General features: G+C 50.0%; 1 protein-coding gene across 1 annotated transcript in view; it reads right to left on the bottom strand.

The window, feature by feature from the left end:
• PHACTR3 (phosphatase and actin regulator 3) overlaps nt 1–24,066 on the bottom strand; it is a 68,259-nt gene that overhangs the window by 23,219 nt on the left and 20,974 nt on the right. Inside the window, exon 7 of the mRNA XM_045528471.1 lies at nt 8,041–8,194. Within this exon, the coding sequence (XP_045384427.1) occupies nt 8,041–8,194 (154 nt within the window). The remainder of the gene's footprint in view (nt 1–8,040; nt 8,195–24,066) is intronic.

Here is a 24,066-nt window from a genome sequence, read left to right as displayed (position 1 = left end):
ACATGGGTGGCCCCGGGCCATATATGGTCCACACATGTGTTTTATAGGGTCCACACATGTGTTTTATGGGGTCCACACATTGCTTTTTAAAACATGAGTAGGCACTCAACATTTAAATGTAGGATATTTCACATAAACATCAGATTTGCAGTTTCTCTTAGAAATTCTAGCCCACCCTGGTCTGTCAGTCCCTGAGGTGACGCCCGGCAGGACCTGCCTGGCATCTGCCCTCTTCAGCAAGAGCACACACTCCCATCTGTCATGCTCCTGCCTGGCCATGTCACACATGGAGCGCTGGGATTTGTGACTTCACCTCTGTGGGGTGAGCTCTGAACATACATCCATCTACCCATCCACCCACCTACCCAGCCATTTAACTACACAGCCACCATCCACTTACTCTCCCCTGTCCATTCATCTATCTCTCCATCCACCTTGTCATCCATCTAACTACACAACCCCCTGTCCATCCATCCACCCACCTACTCAGCCATTAACTACACAACTGCCCAATCACTTATCCTCCCACCTATGCATCCATCCAACTATCTCTCCATCCACCTGGTCATCCATGTAACTATGCAACTACCCTACACCCATCCATCCATCCATACAACCATCTCTCCATCCACCTGGTCATCCATGTAACTATGCAACTACCCTACACCCATCCATACAACCATCTCTCCATCTACCTGGTCATCCATGTAACTATGCAACCCTCCACCTATCCATCCATCCAATCATCTTTCCACCCATGTGCCCATCCATCTAACTATCCAACCACCTATCTATCATCCATCATATACTCATCCCTCTATCCATCCAACCACCCATCCACTGAACAGTTATTAGCTGAGAGCCTATTTTCTTCCAGGCACTGAGGATAAGGCGGTCGAGAAGTAAGGTCCTTCCTTCAAGGGACGTCTCCTGCCTAAGTGGAGAACCATTCAAACCAGAGGACGATCCACGGTGGGCTTCAGGGAGTGGTGACTCAGGCCTCCGTGCGGGCGCTAAGGGGAGGGACTCTGAGCTGGACAGCTCAAGTTCACGTCCTTACTCTGCTACTCTCTGGCTACTAACACTTCTGAGCCTGTTTTCTTATACGCAGAGTGGAGGCTGAGGCTACCACACCAGAATTCAATGCCACATGCACACAAAGTCCTCAGCACATGCAGATGGCTCTAGATCATGGTGGCTATGAAAAGTAAAATTCCTAAAACTGGAGCTATCTGCACACGCAATACGCTTGGAGCTCGCCCACCCAATCCTCAAATGCATGACCCCAAAAGGTCGATGAACACAGGCCTTATTGCCTGTTTTGCAGCCCTGGGGCCCACGGTGAGATGGGAATCCCACCACAGCCAGGCCTCCCCCGTCCCTACCGCAAACGCATCTCTCCCTCCTGAAGATGCCCAGCTGTCAGCATTTTGTTCAAGAATCATCTTGGGCAAAATGAGTTCTTCATGAGTCGACTCATTTACCTCCTTTCTGAAAATCTCTTTGGAAATTTTCCCACTGGCAATTTCAAAGACTGAGCACATGGATGTGCTTTTGTGTATCAGGAAGCTGAGACCCCCCCTCTGAAGTCTCTCTCTGTGCGTTGTGGCGTGGGCTGGGGAACGTTCATGCTCTCTTCACTGCAGGCTGTTCGCTAACGAGGTGCTTTCATCAATTAGAGACTCCCTTGACTCTGAGTCCAGCTGGGACCCAGGGGCTACAGAGGCCCCAGGTCAGGCTCGTGAGACCCCCCTTGCACCTGGGGAGCTCAGCGCCCTCCCCTTGCGCAGCCACGTGAGGGGCTCTCGGCCTCCCCAACACGTCCTGTTTTATCCAAACGAAAACACTTGGCTCCCTGTGTGCCCGACATAAAATCACAAATTTATTCTGCAGGAGCCCTGGATGCTTCCAGAATGAGGAAAAGTGGATTTCAAGCCGCCACCCCCGCCCCGTTCCCCTTTGGTTATGTTTTAAAAGAAAGTTTGAGGCCACCAGCTTCCAGGGGATCAATGGGGCTTCCTTCACCTGAACACACAGGCGCCTACTCTGGTCCCTGGTGGTCAGCAACAAACCACCCACCACCCTCTCCCTGCGTGAACGTGGCGTGAGGTCAGAGGAAGACACCGTAGCAGAAAACAAACCGACCATAAAGGAAAGACAGGACCACACAAAACCCCAGGACCGGCCGCGAATGCCTTTGGCCCCCACGACCAGCTCGCAGCTGAGACCGGCCAGCGGGAAACTGCCCGGCAGCCTCCCCTCGGGCAAGCTCGCCCGCACGCGTGGCCAGTGCCACTGCCCCAAATGCCAGGGACCTGGATGGCCCAGAGACACGGCCCACCCCATCTGCCCAAATTTGGACACATAACCTTCCCCCTTCCTTCTTCCTAGATTCCGCCCCCCAGGACAGAGCACCCCACCCCCACTGCCCGGCCCTGGGTCTGCAGCACTCGAGACCAGCCACCACCCCCCGCCCCCCTCTTCACCCCCAAAGTTGACCCCCCACAACAGCAGAGGGGCCTTCCTCAGACACGGCCCCGCTCCGACCCCGCAGGTGGATATGAGCCTCCGTATCCACCATCTGACTCCCAGGACCTGTCAGGGCGCAACGAGGCAGGAGCCCACCGTGCACATGGCGGGGACACACCTGAAGAGGTGGGCAGACGAAGGAAAGGCACCTTCAGGCCGCTGAGGGTATGAAGAAAAGAGAATGGGATGAGCCGTGTCCCTGGGGGATGGCCAGGAAGACCCCCGGGGGGAGGTGACCTCTGAGCTGAGACCTGGATAACCAGAGAGCTGCGTGTGGGGCCCACAGTGGGCAGCTGGGCAGCTGCCACCACCTGGCCCTGGGTGACTTTCTGCCTTCTCTCTCCCCCTGCTGTCCCCGCCCGGCCCCGCCTCACAGCAACGACGCGACCTCTGGCGGGCAGTGCTGATTCAGGCCTCGTGCTCCCGAGCAGCTGCCCCCGCCGGGACACCCCTGCCCTCGGCTCCTGTGGCTGGCCCACGTGTCTCTTTGCACATGTCGTGTTACACGCAACGATGTATGTGTGCACCCGTGAGCATGTCTCATCTCTGCTCTTACCAGCCTAGCACCTGGAGATGTGAACTAGAACTTTCTGTAATAGGGGGTGTGCCCCCTGAGAGAGGACACGGGCACCTGACGCTGCAGGATAGACCTGGCCGGCTCTCCTGCCACCTCCACCTTCCCGTTAGTAACTTACAACGGACCTTCCATCACAGCAACCGAGGACTAACCCTGGGGGAGAAGGCAACATTTGCAAGAGTTTCTTGGGTCGGCTGCGGTAACTGTGGCAAGAGCAACCTTCAGTGCTGGCTGCAGGCGGCCCCTGTGCTGGGAGCGTCCTGCGCCGGGTGTGCTCATTCCTGGATGTAGGACGCAGGCAACGCCCTGCACCACCCAGCACAGAGCCGCGGGGCGGCAGGTGTCGGTGAGCAGGGGACTCGGCGCAGTGACTGCGGACACTAACTGCCTCCTTAATGCAGACAGACATTCACCAGCAACCGGACTGTAGCCCCAGCATGTCATCGGCTTCCTAAACTTGGCTGCCAGGGAGAGCCTGGGGTGGTGGCATCAGGCAGTTAAGGCTCAGGGGTCCGGAGCAAGCGCCCTGGAGCTTATGGTCTGGCCGCTCACTTGCTGTGAGACGCTGGGAGCACAGCTGGACCTCTCTGTGCCCAGCTGCCCCATCTGCAGAGCGGGGAGGACAGTCCCTCACGGGCACTGCAGGCATGGTGGCGCGGCCGTCCCCACAGCACCCACCCATGGTCAGGGCCCGTAGATGCCGCTGTCCTTGGCATCAGAACTGATTCTTCCTCCCTCCTCTTGTCTGAAATTTACAGAAGAACATTTCCATAGAAGCAAAAGCTGCTGTCCACTCAGGTGGAGGCGCAAACCCACAGCAGGACAAAGGCCCAGCGCCACCCCACCCCGCAGCCCAAGAGCAGCTTCCCAGGAACACCGTCTCCACGCGCAGCACGTTCTGTCTCCAGGACCAAAAATAGCCCTGCCTCCCTCGGGCACGTCGGGAGGAGGAAGTTCTCTGAATCGGCTGCACACCGTGTCCTGCTTCCCTTCCTATACACAGCCCGGGCCGCCTTCGGGGCAGTAGCAGCCTGCTCCTGACACGCAGAACTAAACGTCCGGTGTGGGAGAGTCTCCCTGCCGCGGTAACGCGCATAGCGCCCGCGCCGGCAGGAGGCCACGCAGCTCTCATCAGCCTCTCACAGGCCCCGGCCCAAAGGGCTCCCTGAGGCGAGCCCCACAGAAGGTCTGTGCACACGCAGGGGTGCCTGCCCGGGTCCCCGGTCCCCAGGGGGAGTTCAGGACAGTCACCAGCAGGAGCACTGCCCAAGCCCCTCCCGGCAGCAACACTCCTCACTGCCCGGCCCTCTGGCACCTTTGGCCTCAGCCGCTGGCTATGTCACTGTGCCCGCTTGGTCCTGCCACGGGCCTGCTGGTGGCCTCTGTTCCCCTCGTGCAGGTGACACCTAGCCCAGGAGTGTGCCCGGCCTCAACTACGCCAGCAGCTCCAGCCCCCAGCCCCTCCTGCTGGGGCTTTTACACCTTTCTACAGGAACAGACATGGAACCTTCCAAGGGGCCCAGAAGGAGGTGCTGCCACCAGCTCCATCTCACAAACCAGGACAGGCTCCGAGACGCCAGAGCTGGCGCAAACCCGCACGGGAGATGGGACGGCGGGACCCGAGCCCCGGCTGTGCTTCTCCAAACCCTGCGCTTGGCTGTGTCTCTCCCTAACTCCCCCTGCTTCCTGCCGGGCGACAGTCTACGCGGCCCCTGCCACCCCCTCCTGTAACACAGGCGGGGCATCCTTTGCACCCGAGGCCTGGTGGCTGCCTGAACACACCCGGCTGAAGCCAAACCGATGTGAGGAAATGCACAGCCGTGACCAAGACCAACAAGGCACCGCGGCCGCTCTGTCCAGATCTCTGCCGAGGCCCAGGCCTCATGTTCCCTCGGGCGGCCCCGACTCCAACCAGCTCCCGCCAGCTGTGCGGCCCTGCTGCCTTCTCGGGGCTCAATTTCCTCACCTGTCAAATGGAGTGACCCCCCCCCACCTGCTCTGTTGGGTTAGCGTGAGGATCACTTGAACGTGGGCAAGTTAAGCCAGACTGGCAGCACGTGGTGGGCACCTAGAAACGAAAGCTGGCAGCAGCGTCCTCATCAGGGCCCTCCCCACGCGAGCAGGTGGTCAGGACGGAGGCGAGGCCACCCGGGCTGTGGCGTGATCTCCAGGACACGCTGCCCGTGAAGCGCAGGCACTGTGGTCTTTAATGCCCTGCTGACACGTGCACGCGTGTCCTAGAGGCAGCTGAGCCCTTCCGGACACAGCGCGGGGAGACCCCGGGAGACCTTGCTCCTCCCCGACGACCCCGCCTCCCTGGAGTCCCCAGGCCACGCACACGGCGTGTGTCACGGGGTGGGGGAGGGGAGCAGAGACCACCTCACCCGGAAGAGCCCCAGGAGCACTCATAAGACACAATAATACGAGTCTGGAAATAAAAATGTAAAACAAAACCACCAAATGCTCTTTGGGGCATAGCAGACGGCACGTTGCCATGGCAACCGGGGGCTGACTTATCCAGCGAGAGACGGCAGAGGAATCTCCAGAAAGGAGGCAAAACAAAGACAAAGGGAACAATTAAGCCATTTCTGTGGGGAAAACAGACGACCCCGCCAGGGAGGCCCCGTCCACCCACCCCCCTCCCCCGGGACATAATTTCTAACTGCTGTTTTCTCTGTGTCTAATTCTGGGTTTTCAAACATGGTGACAAATGTCCAGAGAGCTACCATGTTCTGGTCCAGGGTCTAAAATTAAAATTAGTTGGAGACTCAGCGAGTCAGGGCTGAGTGCCCGCGTCCCGGCCCTTCCCACGTGGGGGCCTCTGGCATCCTGTAGCCCCCCACCTCCCCCCAACACCCCAGCCAGGCTTGGGGACCCCACCTTCTCGCAGCCCCAGCACTGCAGGGTAACACCGGTAGCCTTACTGAACCACGTGTACTGTCAGCGTTTACTCGGCCTTTTTGTTGTTTAAATCAATTCACTTAATATTTTAATTTGAAAGAGAACTTGGTTTGATTATCAAATAGAAAACCATCATCCACTGGCACAGTCGGAAGCAAGTGCAAACAACAGGCAGATTAAATGTGATTCTTCCAACCTCCAGGCGGGGAAGGACTTTTAACTCGTGATACAGGGAGTATGAACCGCAGAGCGCGTGAGGGGTCAGCCAGCACTGCCCAGGACACAGGCGACCTCCAGCCCGAGGACCCCATGGCCACCCAGGGGACCCTCGGGGCTGTAACACGGAAGGAGCTCACGCACGGTACTGGGTCACAGCCAGACAGCAATGTGGACTCCATGCACACACTGTCCAGATCACATGTGGGCACATACGTGTACGTGCAGTTACGTGCTGCGTGACATTTCATTCAACCACACACTGAAAAAAGATTATGAGGCGGTGAAAAAGTTCCTATTGCCCAGTGACACTGTAGCTGTTGTGACGTTGCAGGACAACACGACTCACATGTCTGTGGTGATGCTGGTGTAGACAAACCCACCACACTACCGGCGGTGCAAAGCTCCCACTCATGTGATTACGGGCACCACGTGATACTTGATAAACGACTATGTCACTGGTTTGTGTATTTACTGCACCATACTTTATCATTATTTCAGAGTGCGGTCCTCCTACATGTTAAAACAAGTTAACTGCAACACAGCATCAGGAAGGTCCCCTCGAGGCACCCAGAGAAGGCACTGCCATCACAGGTGACAGCTCACGCGTGTCACTGCCCTGATGACCTTCTAGCAGGGCCAGATGTGCAGGTGGAGACGGGGATATTGCTGATCCTGACTCTGTGCAGGCCTGGCTAGTGTGTGTGTTTGTGTCTCAGTTTTTAACAAAAATGTTTAAAAAGTAAAAATAACTTAAAAATTTTAAAAATAGTCAAAAGCTGATAGGATACGGACATAAACAAAGGAAATATTTTTTACAGCTGTACCATGTGTTTGGGTTTTAAGCTGTGTTATTGCAAAAGAGTCAAAAAAGCTAAACAAAATTTAAAAGTTTATAAAGACTGTTACAGTAAGCTAAGGTTAATTTATTATTGAAGAAAGACAAATTATTTTTATAAATTTAGTGCGGCCCAAGTGTGCAGGTTTATAAAGCCCCCGGCGGTGCCCAGGGACGTCCGAGGCCTTCACACTCACGGACTCACCCAGAGCAACCCGGCCCTGCAAACTCCACCCGCGGTAAGCGCCCTAGGCAGGGTGCCACTTTTCATCTTCTATACCTCGTTTTTGCTGTACCTTGTCCACATGTCAGTATGCCACGTACACAGATGCTGGCCACGGTAGCCCAGGTGCCCACAGCAGCGGTGCCGGGGTGCGGCCCGGGAGGAGCCACGCCGGACGGCACAGGTGTGTGGTGGGCTACACCATCCGGGTTGGTGTGAGTGCACTCTAGGTTTGCACAATGACGAAATCGCCTGAGGACACGCTTCTCAGAACACATCTCTGCCATTAAGTAACACAGACTGCATGACTGTGTGTGTAGCTTTTGTTGAAAAACCTTAAAGATCTGGCAATGCCGGATTCACGTTCTTGCAGAAAAATGATCAGATGGAGATGCATAGGACCTGTCCCCCGTCCCCAGCCCTGACAGGGCACACCCTCGCCAGCTTGGCACAGTCCTCACGTGGATCCTACAGACCAGAGGTCCCCACTAGGGGTGATTCACCCTCCAGGGGGCATTTAGTGATGCCGGGGGCAGCTCTGGTGGTGACGGGACACGTAACGTGCAGGGGTCAGGGACACCAAGTACGCTACGTGCACAGGACAGGCCCCCACAGCAAGAACCGTCAGCCACAGATGCCGACAGTGGCGGGGCCGCGAGACCAGCTGCGGATGCCGTGTCCTGAGCCCGGCCAGGCACCTGGGGAAGCAGGGTCCGCAGAGGACTGAGCCCGCGCAGCCCACGCGCTGCCACTTACTTGGAGAGCTTCATCTCGATCTGCTGCCGGATCTCCTGCCTCTCTTCGTCGGTCCTCCTGGGGAAGATGTTCCGGTCCTCCAGCTCCTGCTTACTCGGCCGGTTCCTCAGCTTCACCGCCAGGAGCTCCTTCTTGCATTTCCTTGGCAGCGTTCCTAGGAGCCCCACACCCAGGGGGAGAGGACAGAAGGGGACAAAGAAAACGGGTCTCAGTGGAGGGCTGGCTTGTGAACAGAGCCACCCACCTGCCGGAGGAAGGACCCTGGACTGGAGTGAGGGGCAGGGCCTGAGGGGACACACATCTGGCAGCATTGGTGCTTTCTCGTGGGACAGTGGGCACCACAGGGGCAAAGTGATGCCACTACCTCCGTCCACTAAGCCCCCCACTCACAGACACATGTCCCATGGCTGGGGAGCCTATATCCCAGGTCCCAGGGTGATTACTAATAGCACTTTTTCTGTCAAGTGTCTGAGTTTGGACCACATGGTACCGACACTTTCCCCTGCCCCACCCACTACCCTCTAGCCACGTGAGTCTTCCCTTCAGTTCCTAGACATCCCGCCTCACGATCTTCTTGCCATCTTCCCTCTGTCTACCATGCTGCTCTGCCCAATGTGCAGGGCCTGCCTCCTCCTGGGTACGGCCCAGCTTGACTGGGCTCTTCAGAGGCCCACAGGAGCTTCTAATCCCCCCCATGGCACCTGTTTTAATTCCCCCCAACTGATGCCTTTCCTGTTGGTAGTTTAAGATCAGTCTCCTCCACAGACGAGGCTCAGGGCCAGCCTGCCCTCCCTGTGTCCCGGAAGAGTGTGGCAATGGCAGGTCGTCAATGAGTACCATGGAGTGAACTTGTGGGTGGGCTGATTCCAGGTCAGCTCGGCCTACTCTGGCCTTTGTGTCTATGCAGGTTCAGAATGCACTGAGTGACATCAGGGTACACGAGGGGGAGTTTAGGGAAAAGAATATTTATATTTACTTAGAGCAGAGATGGGGTTGGGCTCATTCCCAGGCAGAGGGGGCCAATCCCCAGGTGCTGGGCGGTGCCGGGGTGCTGGTTAGTGGAGCTTCCCGAGTAACACAGTCTCCACCTGCCCTGGCAACGCACATGTGGACTCCACAGTGTAATGCAGGATGCAGATGGTGGGTTTGCAGGTTAATCAGGGCCTGGATTTAACTCCTGGGAGCTCTAACAATTATCCAACAGGGTCATTGCCTTACATGAAGCAGACTTTATTTCTTAAGAAAAATGGTTCCCAAAAGAAAGTCAACTCCTAGCGTGTGAGATGGGAATACAAAGAAAGACAATCAGTTAAACAACATGACAGTTTAGCAGAAGTCTGAGATAAAGTAACATACAAAAAGTAGAACTCAAGGCTTGAATCCCTAATGCCCACTTGTTTGCCACGTGTTTCAGAGAGAGAAAAATAATGACTCTGCAGGCCTTTTCAGCAAGGGCGCCGGCCTGAATTTAATAGCTTCATACGTGACTGCAGCCCTATGTTTACAGAATCGTGAAGATCCTGCTGGCGTCGATTGCCTTTTCCAGTTGCTCTTTGCTGCATGTTCTTCTGGGGGAGACTGAGCGCTGCGGTGACGTTCGTGAGCTCAGGAAGTCACAAAGGTCCCGGGACAAATCCTCCACAAATGTCAAGGGTCTAATACACGGCAAACAGAAACCGCTGTTTTCAAAGGACTATAATATGCTTAAACATAAAACTACACTGCATGTGGTTTAATCTTTTTAGCTTTTGATAAAGTAGATCTTAAAGCCTATCGCAAATGTCTTAGGCTCGTCGTCACAAACATTTAATCATATTTGTTCTTAACGGAGGAAAAGATCCTTTCACTGGAGATTTCGAGACGTAAACGAGAGCTCACTCCATGAGAACCGTGCTGGGAACGGGTCATTCCGATCGGCTTATCAGTGCAGCCCCTCGGAGCACAAGGACACGCAGTGAGACCACGACAAAACCTTACGGACAGACTGATCTTCACCAAGGTATCGATCGGGAAGTTACCAGGTTTTGCTACTTAAAAGTCAAAATTTCCAGGAAAATAGCTTACAATGAGGACTTTTCAAGAATTTGAGTGAACTCTTTATGCAACTGACTGAGTCAGTGTTTACGGGCGCACTCCCGGAGCACACGGCCTAACACTGGATGGGAAGCAGAACTGAGAAACAGGGACCCTTCCGTCCACACTGCAGGAAACGAGATCCTCCTTCCCAAACGCCCCGAACACACTTGCCTCCTCCTCCTACCCTCCGACCTGGAGATCCCACCTGCGGGAATCTGCCTCCCGGAACGATGGCACCAGCACATAAGAAGTGAGTTAGAGGACGTCTACCCTAGAGTTCTTCGTGAAAGAAACTCAGCACAACCCAGACACCAACTCGAGGGCTTTCGTTCAGTCACGTGCAGCTGGTCCCTCTGAATATCGTGAACCTACTACAAGGGTGGTTGGATGTTACTGAGTGACAAAAGATATTCACAATAGATCGCTAAGGAGAGCAGGTGATAGAAGAGTATGCATATTATATATGGATGTTTATGCGCACGTGTATGTGGCCAACTTAGGCATAGAAAAGCCAAGAATTGATCATTTTGCTGAATTTTTGTTTTCTGTATTTTTTTCTCAAAAATATAGTTTCCTTATATAAAAATAAATAATTGCTTAGAAAGAATGTTGTCAAGTGACTTCAGAGTAAATGGTGAAAAATCCTCTCCTCTGTAAAAGCAACAAGAAAACTGTCAAAAATGATCAGAATCAACTTTTTCACAACTTTGGAAATTAACCAAATTAAAGAAATGTTTATTCCAGAAAAAGCAGCTGACTTTCAGTGAGGAGGTTTCACCTTTTTGGGGCCGTTGCCCAACTCTCTCCAGCTCCGCAGCAGCCCTGACCCGGAACTGTCCGCAGTCGCGGTGGGAGCCGGCTACGGTCACCCGCTGAGGGAAGAGAATGGGGCTGGAGCCCTTCAAACACTCGTCCCCAAAATTGTTATCACTGACCCCTCTGGCGGTTCCCTGAAGACCCCACGTGCAAGGCCAGCTGTATCCGACTCTGAGCTCACTCAGCGCACAAAGCCTTTTTCTCAGTGATATTTGCAGAAAAGAATACAGTATTGTCTTCCCAAGTACGAGACTTTATCAATAATAAAAATAATACAGTACGGAATTTATGAGAAAACATGAGTCGTAATGGATGAAAATAATAGAACAGAGGTTGGGAAAGAAGAAATAAAAATATACAAGGTTATAAGCCTAAAAGTGAAGTGGTACGCTATCCCTTGCAGGTAGACAGTGATAAAATAGAGATGTATACTACAAACACTACGGCAACCAACCACTGCAATGCCGGAACAGAGAGTGACAGCTAATAAGCCAACAGAAGAGATAATATGAAATAAAAAAGACTGAATCCAAAAGAAGGCAGAAAGAAAGGGAAGAAGTACAAAATCCAGAAGGGACAAACAGAGAATAAACGGCCAGACGGTAGATTTAAACCTAGTAACGTAATCATATTAAATGTAAATGGTCTGAATATCCTAATTAATAAAGCTTTTCAGAATGGATAAAAAGGACCAAACTATATGCTGCTACAAAACAAGCACTTTCATAGAAACATACAAATAGATTAAAAATAAAATGTTAAAAAGATGTACCATTCTAACACTGGTCAATGAAAGCTGAAATGGGTGTATGAATATCAGATAAAGTGGATTTCATCCGAAAGAACCTTATCAGGTATAAAAAGGGTCCCCTCATGACGACAGAGAGCGAGCTTCCTCAGGAGGGCACAGCAGTCCGAATGTGCGATGAGTCTCTGAGAGCTTCAAAATACACAGAGAGAAAACTAATATAACTGAGAGACTAAATAAATCCATAGTTATAGTTGGAGATTTCAAAACTCCTCTTTAAATAATCGATAAAACAAATAGAAAATCAGCAAGGCTACAGAAGACCTGAACGACACTATTAACCAATATGATCTAAAATTTATAAAACACTTTAGCAAACAATAGAGGATCACAGAGTCTTAGTAAGTACACACACAGCATTTACCAAGACAGAACACATTCTGGGCCATAAAACAAGTATCAATAAATTTCAAAGGGCTCAAGTCATACAAAGTATGTAGTCTGACCAGAGTGAAATTAAATTGGAAACCAGTAGCAAGACCTCTAGAAAAATACCCAAATATTTGTAAACTAAATAAAAACTTCTGAATAACCCATCATTCCTAGAAGAAATCGAAGGGGAAATTTGAAAGTATTTTGAAGGAAATGAAAATATATCAAAGTGATGTTAAGGGTAAAATTTACAGTATTAAATGCTGGTATTAAAAAAAAAAAAAGAAGGGTCTCAAATCAATGACATCAGATTTCATCTTAAGAAACAAGAGAAAGAAGAGCAAAGTAAACCAAAAGGAGAAGAAAATAAATAATGAAGCTCAAAGCAGAAACCAATGAAATTAAAAACAGAAAAACAATAAGGAAAATCAATGAAAACAAAACCTGGCTCACTGAGAAGATCAATAAAATTGGTGAACACTCTAGCCAAACTGATCAGGAAGAAAAAAATGAAATCAAGATAACACACGAATTACCAGTATCAGGAATTGGAGAGGTGAAACTGACATCATCTGACTCTACAAATATTAAAAAAAGATATAAGGGAATATTATGAACCACTTTTTGCTAATAAATTTGACAACTGAAATAAACTGAACACATTTCTTGAAAAAGCACAAACTACCAAAACTTACTCAAGAAAATACATATAACCAGAATAGACCTATATATTAGAGAAATAGAATTTCTAGCTAAAATCCTTCACACACACACACACACACACACACACACACACACACACACACACTTTAGAACCAGATAGATGGCATTGATGATTTCTGCAAAACATTTATGGAATAAATGATACCAATTTATATAAATAATTTCAGAAAATCAAACACCACAGTTTGAATGTTTGGGTCCTCTCCAAAATTTTTGTTGAAACTTAATCTCTAATTCAATAGGATTAACAGGGGCCTTTACGAGATGATTCGGTCACGAGGACTTCTCCCTCATGAATGGACTTCTCCCTCATTAAGGCCCTTACATTAAAAGTTTACCATTATCCACCTCAGTCTCAGGTCGTCCACTTGGCTCATTTTTAAGATTAAACTTACCAGAAACGGAACTTTACCCACCTCCTTTCTAAACACTTTGTTGATATTTTGAGCTGTCTGTTTTGTACTGGTTTTATGACAGAACTCATATTTGAAAATAATAAGAACTTTTGACTTATCTATGATTGTACAAAAATTGTTCTAAAAAAGTCTGAAAGATATTCACAAGTCAAAATGTGCATTTCAAAGAACAAGGATGTATCTTTACAATAAAAATAAAACAAGAAGTGAAATGTCACAAATATTAACTGTCAAACTTAGTATTTAAGGAAATTGGATATTTCATACTTAATAACCTAATAAAAGAGGTTACAATGGTGCACATCTTTTTGCCATTCTACCTTTTGCCATGTAAAGACACTTAGATAGTGCCATCTATGAAGAATGGAGTCTCACCAGACACTGAACATGCCAGCATCTTCATTTTGGATTTCTCAAAGCCCCAGAACTTTAAGAAATAAATATTATTTATAAATCTTATTTATAAAATGCCAGTCTGTGGTATTTTGTTACAGCAGCACAAACTAAGAAAAAGGGAGTACTTTATAACTCTGTGAAGCCAGAATTTACAATGATGGCAAAACCAGAAAATAGTTCAAGAAAACTAAAGACCAATATCCCCCAAGAAGAGTGATGTAAAATTCTAAGCAAAACATTAGCACATCAAATCCAACAACTTATAAAAATGCTAACACATCCTGACCACATGAGGTCTTTAACCCAGGAAGGCAATATTGGTTTGTTATTCAAAAATCAACAATGTAATTCACCAAATTGATAAACTAAAAAAAAAGAAAAATCAAAACCTCATAATTACCTCTATACACATAGAAAAGGTATTTATCAGCCAACAAAAACACTAACAATCTACCTTGTCACCACCATCACAACAACCTCCTGCAGCCTAGGCCATAGAGGCACTCACAGGTGTTGATGTTGATCACAAACTGAACAGAGACTATACTACTGCACCCACCCAGAATCAAAGCCAACACATCCTACCCAAATGACGCCCTACAACCCCATCTGCAGGTGACAGTCTTTCCCTATGAAAGCTACTCTATAAAATCTGAGAGACAACTGTTTCACCAGATGTGCAGATATCAACACATGGACACAAGAAACATGAAAAGGCAAGGAAACATGATACCACCAAAGTAACACAATTCTCCAAAATTTTTAATAATGTCCTAAAAGAATTCAAAATGATGATCTTAAGGAAACTTAGTGAAATACAGGAGAATACAGACAGACAATTCACTGAAATCAGGAAAACAATGCATTATCCGAATGAGATTCAATAAAGAGACATCATAAAGAACCAAACAAATCTTAGAGCTGAAGAATTCAATGAATGAAATAAAAATTATAATCGAGAGCTTCAACAGCAGACTAGATCAAAAAGAAACAATTTCTGAGCTTGAAATAACCAAGCCAGAGGAAAAAAAAAGAAAAAAGGATAAAAAAGAGTGAAGAAAGCTTACAGGACTTATAGGACATGATTAAAGTAACAAATATTTGCTTTACGGAATTTACAGAGGAAGGAGGGATAGAGGTATGTATAGAAAGCTTATTTAACGAAATAGCTGAAAACTTCCCAAGACTTGGGAGAAATATGGACATCCAGAACCATGAAGCTCAAAAGGCCCCAAATACATTCAACCCAAAGAAGTCCTCTCTGACGTACACTAAGATCAAACTATTGAAAAGTCAAAGATAAAGAGAGATTCTAAAAGGACTGAGGAAAAAAAGCATTAAGTCACGTATTAGGGAATCCTCACTAGATATTAGGAGACTTCTCAGCAGAAACCCAGAAAGCCAGGAGAAAATGGGATGTTATATTCAAAGTGCTGAAAGAAAAACCACCTACAGCTATATAAAAAACTATATAAGTAGCTATACTTAGATAAAACAGAATTTAAGACAAGCCATGGTATGCAAATCTTTCAAATCTCTAGTATGAAGGTTAAAAATAAAAATGGTTAAGAATAGCCATAGCTACAATGAGTTGGTAATAAACATACAATACAAAAAGATGTAAATTAAGGCAACAATTATAAATTATGGGGGGAGGGTACAAATCTAGAGTATTTGGATGTAAGTTATTTGATTAAAATAGTCTGTATATAATTTTTTAAGATAAGGCCCATGGTAACCACAAAGAAAAAATTATAGCAGATACAGAAATGAGAAAGAAAAAGGAATCAAAATTTAACAGTACAGAAAACCAACAGCCACAAAGGTAAACAATGACAGAGGAAGAAAGGCACAAAAGACACACAAAACAATTAGAAAACAATGAACAAAATGGCAAGAATAAGTCCTTTCTTATCAATAATAACCCTGAATGTAAATGGATGGAATTCTCCAATTAAAAGATATAGAGTGGCTGAATGGATTAAAAAAAAAATAAGACCCAACTCTATGCTGCCTACAAGAGGATCACTTCACCTGTAAGAACACACATAGATTGGAAGCAAAGACATAGAAAGAGATATTCCATGCAAATGAAACCAAAAGAGAGCAGGAGTAGCTACACTCATATCAGATAAAACAGACTTTAAGACAAAAAAAAATGTAAAGTGAGACAAAAAAGGTCATTATATAACGATAAAGGGGTCAATTCAGCAACAGACATAACAATTGTAGAAATATGTGGATCCAACACTGGAGCACCTAAATATACAAAGACAACATAATTAGGTTTAAAGGGAGAGGTAGATGACAATGCAATAACAGTAGGGACGTCAGCTCCTCACCTGAGCAGTGTGCAGATCACCCAGACAGAAAGTAATGTTGGATTTAAACAGAACTTTCATGGACCTGCCAGACATTTGCAGAACACTCCATCAACCACTGCAGAATACACAGTTTTCTCAACTGCACATGGAACATTCTCTAGGACAGATAATATGTGAAACCCACAAAACAAGTCTTAACAAATTTGAGAAGATTTAAATCATATCAAGTATCTTTTCTGAGGACAATGGTATAAAACTATTAATAGGTATCAGTAACAGGAAGAATTTCAGAAATGTTACAAATACATGTAAATGAAACATGCTTCTGAATAAACAACGGGTCAACAAAGAAATAAAAAGGGAAATATAAAAAATTTTTGCAACAAGTGAAAATGGAAACATGCCATATTAAAACTATGGGATACAGTCAAGGGAGTTGTAAGAAAGAAGTTTATAGCAATAAATGCCTACATCAAAAAAGATGATTTCAAAATCCCTGTATTACACTTCAAGGAACTAGAAAAATAAGCACAAACTCTGCCCAAAATCAGTAGAAGGAAGAAAATAATAGAGTAGAAATAAATGAAACAGAGACTAGAAAAACAATGCAAAAGATCAGCAAAACAAAGAGTTACTTTTTTTGAAGATAAACAAAATTGGCAACTCTTTAGCTAGACCAAAAAGAGAGAAGACTCAAATAAATGAAATCACTGATGTAAAAAGAGACCTTGCAGCTGATACCACAGAGATGCAGAGGGTCGTAAGAGACTACTGTGAACTATTATATGCCAAATAATCGGATAACCTAGAAGACATGGATAAACACTTGGACACATCCAACCGACCAAGGTTGAATTATGAAGAAATAAAAAATCTGAACAGACCAATACTGAGTGAGGAAACTGAATCAGTAATAAAATGTCTTCCATCAAAGGAAAGTACAGGACCTTGGTTCCAACGCCAGTCACCAGAATAAAACTCCTCCCTTCCAGTCTAGGTGGGCGGGAAGCAAGGGAGGGACTAAAAGGAGGAGGAGGAGGAGGTGGCAGGGCTCGCATTGGGCTTCTCCCTGGTACCTGGCCTCCAAGGTGTGAAACCTTAACATACGCACCTGTGCTTGTGTATGCATAAAACACACAGGACGCATGAGAAGCCGGTAACATTGGGAGAGATTTTCTATGGCACAGTCTTTAGTTCCTTTTCAATTTATGCCATGTGACTATATTACCTGTTCATAAAAATAAACAAAATCAGTACAGAAAGTGCTTCTGCTTCTCCAGGGTAGTCTTTTAGCCTCCCTGCCTCCAGGCAATGCTCCGTGAGCTCAGGGCTCCCTAGGACAGGGCTGTTAGGTGATTAGCTCCCCAAGGGAGGTGCAGACAGAACCACCCTCCGACCTCCCAGGTGCTTGCACCAACCAAAGAACTAGAGCTTGTCCTAGTCCATTTCGCACTGCTATAACAGAATACCTGGGGTGGGGTAATTTACAATGAACAATAACGTATTGGCTCACAGTTCTGGAGGCCAGAAAGGCCAGGAGCGAGATGCTGGCATCTGGTGAGGGCCTTCTTACTGTGCCGTAGCAGGGCAGAAGGCATCACATGGCGGGAGGGCAAAGAGGGTGGGAGGCACACGTCCTGTTATACTAGCATTGATCCCACACATAAAGGCAGAGCCCGCATGGTCTAACCACCTCTTAAAGGCTCCACCTCTTAATACTGCCACAATGGCAATTCAATTTCAACGTGAGTTTTGGAGGTGACACACATGCAAACCAAAGGAGCCCAATGGGCTCTCTCCTCACCTCCACCCTCCTTGGTAAATAAACGAAAGGGAAAATGAAGTTCATCGAGCTGTGAGCGCCCCCAGGTCGCAGCTGAGAGCAGTGAGCCGGCTGCCTCCCAGCCCAGCCCAGCCCGGAGAAGGACGTTCTCTGGCTCAGCTACAGACATGACGCATGCTCACTGCAACGGCTCACGCCTAACAGTAGTATTAAGAGGAAAAGAGTCTCCTTTTCCTTGCCCACATCTCACCTCCAAAAAAAGCTACTGCTGACACTTTGCAGCATCTACTTCCAGACCTATTTCTACACAATTAACAATTTACAGACTCCCACCTTCACTGTTTTACCAAAGCGGAATCATACCGTACACGCAGTACACACTCCACAGCGTGCCATCTCCACTCCACAGCTGGCCACGGTTCCAAAGCAGGGAGTGTTAATCTAGCTCTTTCCCCCGAGTAGCTGTAAATGACCCCACAGTGTGAATATCACATAATCCTGTCATCTATTGAGCTGGGCTACCATGAATGGACATCTAGGTTAGTGCTTGTTTTTGCACTTTTAACCAAAGCTGCAGGAAATGTCCTCATTCCTGTGTTTCCCTGCACACACACACGAGTATTCTCATCAGGCTTCTCTGGAGGACGGTGCAGATGAAGTTGGCATGGCCCTCACCCTGGGGTGCCAGCCCCACGCCAATCCCTAGAAAGGGAAGGATTCCTAAGTCAAAGTTTCCAATTACTGCAGGCTTTTCCAGGAGCTCCTTTTGCTACTCTGCCCAGTATCACAGGCTACTGCTTCCGGAACCACGGCCTCAGGTGCTTTCTTGGGAAGAAAGAGGGAATGTAAAAGGGGTCATGTATAAATGAGAACATAGGCTAAGAAGCTCTGGAGTTAAAATACACTGACCGTGAGGCACCTTTTTCTCCATTAGTCTGCATGTTGAATGTTGAAATTCCTCCCAAGGCCATAATCACAGAGATGCACAAAGTCGTAGCTACAAGGATGCGTATCCCCATGTTGCTAATGCGTCATTTCTCAGCCAAACTGCAAGTCTAGACCGGCAATTCTAGAACCTGGAAGGCCCAGGCCATGTAGCTGATGTGCTCAAGGCTTTGGCCTTTGAACAGAGGAGGAGGAATAGGTCCCAGGACAGAGGAGAAGTGGCAGAGATAACCCCGAATGCCTGGCCTATGTCCTGGCTCCACATGTGAGAACAGTCCTAGAGCATGTCTTGCCCGAGCAGGGATGCTGTGAGACCGTCTCCAATCTGTGGATGAATTTTCCATTTCAGATATTATACTTTTTAATTCTAGAATTTCCATTTGGCTTTCCTTTATAGTTTCCATTTCTCTGCTAAGATTCTCCATCTGGTCATTCATTATGATCATCTTGTCCTTTAAGACCCCTGATACATTTGCAATAACTGCAGGTCCATGTGTTTTTGAATATGGTCTTCGGGCAACCCCCTCACTCCTAAGGCGTGGTCCTTGTGGCTTTTCCACATCTGTTACATACATTGAGGTCTCTCACTCTGCCTGGGCTGAGCCCCCAACCTCTCCCAGCACTCCCTACCCTAGCATCACCCCTCAGCTCTCACGCCCACAGGTGATCTCTGCCCACAAAGGCACATCTCAGCCCTTGGCTAACCGGATGTCCACAGAGCCCTCCACACAGCTCCTCCTTAGCCTACAAGCTGCAGGCGCTTCAGCAGCCCAAACTCCAGTCTCCACCTTCTCATCTCGGTGAGGCTCCCTCTCTGCCTGGAGGCCACCTTGCTGTGCCCCACGGGGAGATGTCCCGGGGAACGCTGGGCAGCCACCTGTGGGCTCACCCAGGGCCTCCCTTTGAGGATAACAGACCCACCCTGCCTGCTTCAATGCCGCCAAACAGTCTCGCACACACTGTCCAGTTTCATATGTGGTTTTAGCGAGAGGGCAGCTCCTATCACTCTGTCATGGCCAGAGGCAGCAGGGCCCGGCCCCTTCTGAAAACAACAGTGGGGCCGTTATAAACGCTGCCGCCAGACCCCGAGGGTCTCCGGGGCAGACTTTCCCGGCCATGCCTGACACGTAGTTCATAGCACGCACTTTCTGAATAAATGAATGAGACTGTGACATTAGACGGGGGACGGGGACAGGGGGAGGAGGATATGGCCTGGTGTGAAGGTCGGGACACAGTGAGGAGTGAAGTGTGAATGGGCCCTGGGGAGGGGACAAGGCTGCCTTTGGCTGTACTGAGCTCAGGGGCAGTCGGGGCCTCCGCAGAGACACACAGGTAGACAAATGGACATGTGTGGCTTTAGTGTCAGAGAGTGCCGCAGCCAGGGGAGAACACGTGTGACACCACATGCAGGAAAGGGTGTGAGGCCGGGCAGAGACAGCATGAAGCCGGTGGGGAAGGAGCCCAGACTCCCGGGCACGTCCCCCTTAGGGGCAGGTCTGGGAAGAGCCAGGACGGCAGGGAGGAGGCGGGTGCTGTGCCGTGGGTGCCAAGGAGAGGGCAGGTCTGGGGGCACCCGGGCAGAGGGGGCCAGGAGGGGAGGAGATTCCCCTGCGAGGGGTCCCGAGGGAAGGAGGCCTCACTGTCCATCACTCTCAACCAGAAAGTGGAGCCGAGTCAGGCCCTCCAGACTGACAGCCTTTCTCCAAGGAAGAAAGCACCTTTTGGTGTGTAATTCAAACGTGAGCAAGCAGTACAATTGCTGCACATAATTCTGTGGATCTCTATAATTACACACCTCCAGGGCTCCCGGAGTCTCGTTTCTGTAAAAAGTGCTGCTGTCTGTCACACAGAGAAGAGTGAGGGAGCCCGGCTTCGTCCAGTAGCTGTAAACCAGGAGGAAGTGGGTACAAAAATGTCAGGGTTCGTCTGGGACCTGAGTTCGAGCCCAGATCCACCACGTACTGGCCACAGAGCCCAAATCAGCATTTCACCTCCCGGGTGAATCAGTGTCACAGTCTGTGAAATGGGGTCATGGAGTCCAGGTCATGTCACCTCTGAGTTTCTTCTGACCTTCATCAACTCTGTCATCGCAGAAGACTAAGTGCCAGGTACTGTGCTGAGAATGATACAGAAATAGGCCACCGCACCTGGCGCATGGGGACCAGGAATCTGACAGGGAGAAAGCAAGTCCCTCCTTGACACCAAAGAACTGGAGGTAGCCACATCCAAGCAGCCTCGAGAAAGGTGTGTGCCCACCCGTGTAATTTACACACTCACTGGGAAATTACTTAACATCAACTCTGCAGCAGATCAATTGCACGTGGCCACTGGCCTCCATCCTTCCCATGAAAAGGTCTTCTTACCCCTTGAATCAGGGCAGCCTGGGACCTGGTTTTGTCCGAAGAATAGGGTGCGAGTGACAGAAGGGGACCTACCTGCCTCCTCTCACTTTCACTCTACATCGTTTTTCCTGCCCTGGCACCGCTGCCATCATGAGTTCAAAATAACACACGTGCGTCAGATTATAAATGTCCTGCATGCTGACTACAAAATATAGAAGGTGATCACAGTGAGGGTTGCCATTGTTGAGGGTGGCTACGTGCTGCAGAGAGAGATACCTGTCAACTGCACGGAGGGACCTTCACAAACACCTGTGAACCACACAGAGCTCCATAAACACCCATCCACTGTCCAGAGAGCTCCACAAACACTGTCAACTGCAGAGGGACCTCCATAGACACTGTCAACTGCTTGGCAGTGCCAAGCACCAATGCCAGCCACACTGGCCGCCTTGTCCTGTTAAATCCTGACAGTGGCTCCATTGGATCCTGCAAGGCTTCTGCCCCGAGGGCGGCCTCCTGGGACCTGCGGGTGGACCTGCTCATCTCGCGGACAGACGGGAGCAGGAAGCCAGCAGCAGCCCTTGCCCTCTCCCAGAAGTGCACTGGGGTGATCTCGATTAACTGAGTCGCCAGGTTCTAAGTGATTCTCAAAGAGAAGATTACCACGTCCTTTTCTGCGGGGAAACTGGGGCTCCAGGGTTAGGGTTAAGACCACGCACGCGGAGACCCAAGTGGGTAAACTGCTAGTGGCCAGTCAGAGCCCAGCAGCCTCCACTCCTCGGGGGACACGCGCCCCCCGTGGGGGACTGCGCAGGGCAGGGGAGAGCGCACCTTCCCCGGCTGCAGAGGGTCTCGGCGGGGGGCAGGGGAGCCGGCAAAACACTGACTCGACCTGGAAGTCTGATGGCCACAGGGGAAGGGTGTTCTGATTTCTGCATCCAAACAGCGTGGGCGACTCGGAGACTACATGATGTTTCGTTACCTACAGGTGAACAGAAGAGCCAGGTGCCACCGGGTTTTGTCGGGAGCAGGGGATGAACAGGGTGTTGTAAAACAAATCAAAGTGGCCTTGCGGATCAGCCTCACGCACGACGCCAGCATGACACAGCAGGTGCACGTTCGCCTGGTGGATGGCAGCCGCTGACTAGTGTCCCTCTGCAGACGTGAGCAGGCCTGGCTCTCCAGGCACACAGGCGGTGCTCAATAAATACTCTTGAAGGGCTATGTGGTCCCTGGTTGACCTTGAGCTGGGCAGAGCCTTGGTGAGCCCAGAACACGCCCCTCCTCTGCGTTTTCTCTTCCAGCCAGGGGCCCTCGCGCCCCACACCCCAGACCCTGCCCCGTCCCCGTGTCATGCCTGAACTGTGTCCCCCACCCCAGAGTGCACAGTCCACGCCCTGACCCCCCGTGACTGCACTTGGACGCAGGGCCTGTGGGGAGGTAACGGAGTTAAAGGAGGCCGTGAGGGTGGCCCTGCCCTGACAGGACGGGGTCCTTGGAGAGATGCTCTCCCCACGGCCCGCACGCAGAGAATCGGCCACACGAGGACACGAGACGACGGCATCTCTGAGCCGAGCTGAGAGGCCTCGCCGGAAACCGACTCGCCAACACCTCGATCGTGGCCTCCCGGCCTCCAGGACTGCGAGCACATAAATAAACGTCTGTCACTTCAGGCACCCACCGCGTGGTACTAGGACATCCCTGCAGGCCCCGTCCCCTCTCCCTGGGCCGGGCCAGGGCCCCTCATGCCCCTCTCTCATCGCACCTGCTCTTTCCAGACCTTTCTAGGTCCCTTCGGCCACAGCAGCTCCTGTGCTGCTGCCCACCGATGACAGCGAGAGCAGCCCACACTTAACGAGCCCCTGCTGTATGCCAGGCAGGGTTCAGCCCTTTGAGGCAGGTGCTTGGGTTCATTTTTCCTATTTCACAGATGACGACTGCCGCACAGAGACACCAACGCCTCGCCCAAGGCCACACAGCCAGCAGGCGAAGGACTTGGGACTGCCCCCTCGAGGCTCTGCATCTTGGTGCCTCTGGACTCCAGCTGTCTTCATAAGGTGAGCAAGCATCTCTCTCCCTGGCCACTCCCTGGGTCTCACGCTGTCCCATAACAACGATGTGACTTTGCTCAGCCTGGCACCTACGCAGTGCTCAGGAGCGTGAGGAGAATGGTGGGTGACGCGCATGGGCTGCAAACCTAGATAGGCCTGCATTCAAAATGGGCAAATTCCTTCCCCTCTTTGCCTTAGTTTCCTCAACTGTTAAAAAAAAAAAGTGCAATGACAGCACCTGCCCCCCCAGGTTGTCGTGGGGACCAGGCAACAGAAGGCGTGAGAGGTGCTTTCTAAGGTACCCGACGCAAAACAGGAGCTTTAACAAAAAGAGCAGCCCAGCTTGGCCGTGGTCATCACTGGGCCTGCCGCGTCCCAGCCGACACGCTGCTCGGTGCCCGGCAGGAACGGCGGGAGCCCGGCACCCCAGCACCAGGAGTGCCCCGGCACCCACAGCCGGTCCTCCAGCGCATCCTGCGTCCCAGTGAGCGTCCACAGCGCCACCTGCTGTCCACAGGCAAAATGGCTGGGAGTCTGAGTCACAGCAAATCCCAGAGCCCCAACTTCCAAGAAAAGTCTGTGACCGCCTGACGTTCCATGAATTCACCACGGTGACGACTACGAGGGAGTCCTCCCCGCTCCACAGGCCGCTCCTCCCTTCACTGAGGCACACGCTGCAACCACTGTCCCCATGGGATTCAAATAACACGACACAGTTTAGCTTTCCCTTTTCATAAGCGTGTCCACTGGGAGAAGGACCCGGGAGCCTGCGAGGGGGTCCCCCTTTCTTTAAACGTGGGCAACACCTGTCACGGCCCGGCACCGCCTCCCTTCATGCCACAGCTACTGTGTCATCAAACCCTGAGTCACCACGTCCCTGGCGTTGGATTCCAGACAGGGCCCTCTTTTGTCTCAGCAACTTTATGGCGAAAGTCGACTTTTAAAGTTAGTCATGAACTCCTCGAGGGTGGAGA

The sequence above is a fragment of the Lemur catta genome, chromosome 17 (assembly GCF_020740605.2).
Source record: "Lemur catta isolate mLemCat1 chromosome 17, mLemCat1.pri, whole genome shotgun sequence".
Taxonomy (NCBI): Eukaryota; Metazoa; Chordata; class Mammalia; order Primates; family Lemuridae; genus Lemur; species Lemur catta.
The sequence above is the reverse complement of the archived record's forward strand: the minus strand, read 5'-3'. Positions and strand labels throughout refer to the sequence as shown.